General features: G+C 50.8%; 1 protein-coding gene across 1 annotated transcript; it reads left to right on the top strand.

Annotated features, from left to right (window-relative positions):
* Positions 1-201: 201 nt before the first annotated feature.
* Positions 202-867, top strand: CkaCkLH20_01555 (uncharacterized protein; the record flags this gene model as incomplete). Its single annotated transcript, XM_038884274.1, has 2 exons — positions 202-416; positions 459-867. 2 exons carry the CDS (start codon positions 202-204, stop codon positions 865-867), a joined length of 624 nt encoding a protein of 207 aa, XP_038750866.1.
* Between the last annotated feature and the right edge of the window lie 1,440 nt (positions 868-2,307).

The raw sequence follows: 2,307 nt of genomic DNA, 5'->3' as shown, positions 1-2,307 counted from the left end.
AAGGGGACCTGTGATGCTGAAGAAGCTGCACGCCTGTTTCTGAGAGACGTCTGGAAGCTACACGGTTTGCTGAGCACTATAGTCTCTGATTGAGGACCACAATTTGTATCTGCTTTCTGGAAACATCTTACCCACCGCCTGCGGATTACTGCCGCCCTATTAACTGCCTACCACCTGCAAACTGATGGACAAACCGAACGCATGAACGCCACCCTGGAACAGTATCTACGCCTGTACGTGGCGTACCTGCAGGACGACTGGGCAGACTGGCTCCCACTTGCTGAGTTCGCCGCTAACGACGCTGTTTCCGAGACCACTGGAGTCACCCCGTTCTTCGCCAACTACGGATTCCACCCTAGATTAGGCTTCGAACCTGTCCTGCCCCCTGACAAGCCAGCTGCTTGTGACGCTGAGAAGTTTGCGTCCCAGATGCAAACTATTCACGACCACTTATGAAGCGAGATGCTGGTCGCTCGTACCCGCTACGAGGAGCAAGCCAACAAGACACGACGCCCAGCCCGCCGCTACCAGGTCGGCCAGAAGGTCTGGCTCGACGCCCGCAACATCAAGACCCTGCGCCCCACTAGGAAGCTAGACTGGAAGAACTGCGGCCCGTTCACCATTGAAAAGATCATTAACCCATGGGCTTACCGTCTGTCGCTACCGGAATCTATAAGGATTCATCCCGTTTTCCACGTCAGCCTGCTCAGTCCCGCTGCTGATGACCCGCTACCCGCCCAACGCAACAAACCCCTGCCTCCGGTTGAGGTTAATGGCCTTGAGGAATGGGAGGTTGAAGATATCCTGGATTCCCGTTGGGACCGCTGCGGCTGCGGCCGCCCCCGCCTGAAATATACTGTTAAATAGAATGGTTATGACGAACCTAAAGAGGTGCCTGCTTCACACATAAAGAATGCGCAAGAAATTGTATGCAACTTTCACCGCTAATACCTGCATAAGGCTGGACCCTAGACGACCTCTCTGGAACTCAGTCCTAGAGAGGGGAGTACTGTCACAGCCTAGCGTGGATATGCCCTATTCCACCTAAGCAATACTAGCGCTAGTTATATAAGGCGTATTCTAATAAAACTTATAATCTATTTAATATCTTAAATTATAGCTCTTTAAGCTATATCTTATTAATAAAGCTTATACCTATTAAGGATAAGGCCTATATTATAGCTAGAACTAAATATATAACCTCCTACCTGCCTAGTATCTACCTCCTGCCTACCTATAACCGTAATAGGTTCTATAAGTTTATATTATAACAATAGCGTCATAGAAGGGGTCGTTTAGATGCAAACGGCAGTGTCACATGCATGCGTACGCATCCGGATAGATACAACTAGCTATATAAAGGCAATGCAGGCCCATGTAGCCAGCGTCTTGGACAAATACACCTTTCCCCTTGGATAACTCCCCCCTGTAGCCACTGTTGTGCTGTAACACATATGACCACGTCACGTGCCGCGAAGTGGACCACAATGCTTCAAGGCATCACGATATTGATGAAAAGAACACCAAAGTCAGGTCTAAGCACAGGCCACCAAGTCGATTGTAGCAGAACAAACAAAAAGTAGGGACATCATACACTGCGCGCCGATGGCTGCAATTCGAACGCTCTCCCGAAACCAAGGTACGTATGCCGCCAACAACGCCATCCAGTTTATCTGAACCATTCCACCGTAAACTGATGTCACACCCCCAACCGTCCAACGTCTGACGCCCATCGTGATCATCATCATGCGAGCTTTCTACTTGCCCTCTTCAATTCATTGGAATCGTCTGAGTCGTCTGAATCTCGACTCACGGGCATATTTTCTGCAGCAATCGCGAATGAAAAGATGAGTACGGCCGGTAGGAAATTTGTGTAGTTCCGATGCTAAAACGCGAGGCGGCGGGAGGTGGCTGCTGGAGATGAGCAAGCTTGTCGAGGTTTGCTGTAGGGATAGCTGCTGAGTACTGATGTGAGACTTGCTCTTGGCATCGCTCATGAGAACGTGGACCTGCTCGGCAAAAGATCAGACAGGGCGAGCTCTAAAGGGAACCTCGGTATTCAGACACTTACTTTGAGACTGTCCAGTGAGGGAGCATCATCGGCTAGACGCCGGTGCTGGGATTGGGCGATTGCGATGAGCAGGCCGGCAACGTAGGGGTCTCAAGTAGGGTCCGCAGGCGTGATATCGGCAAGACGCTTGGTGTAGAGTGATGATGTGGCCCTGTTGGTGCGTTGACTCTGAAATGGACAACAGATGTGCTCGAGTGACGCCTAGCGAGCCTTGCGAATGTCGCCAAGGTCGACGT

Source organism: Colletotrichum karsti, assembly GCF_011947395.1.
Source record: "Colletotrichum karsti strain CkLH20 chromosome Unknown Scaffold3, whole genome shotgun sequence".
In the NCBI taxonomy this organism is placed as follows: Eukaryota; Fungi; Ascomycota; class Sordariomycetes; order Glomerellales; family Glomerellaceae; genus Colletotrichum; species Colletotrichum karsti.
The sequence above is the reverse complement of the archived record's forward strand: the minus strand, read 5'-3'. Positions and strand labels throughout refer to the sequence as shown.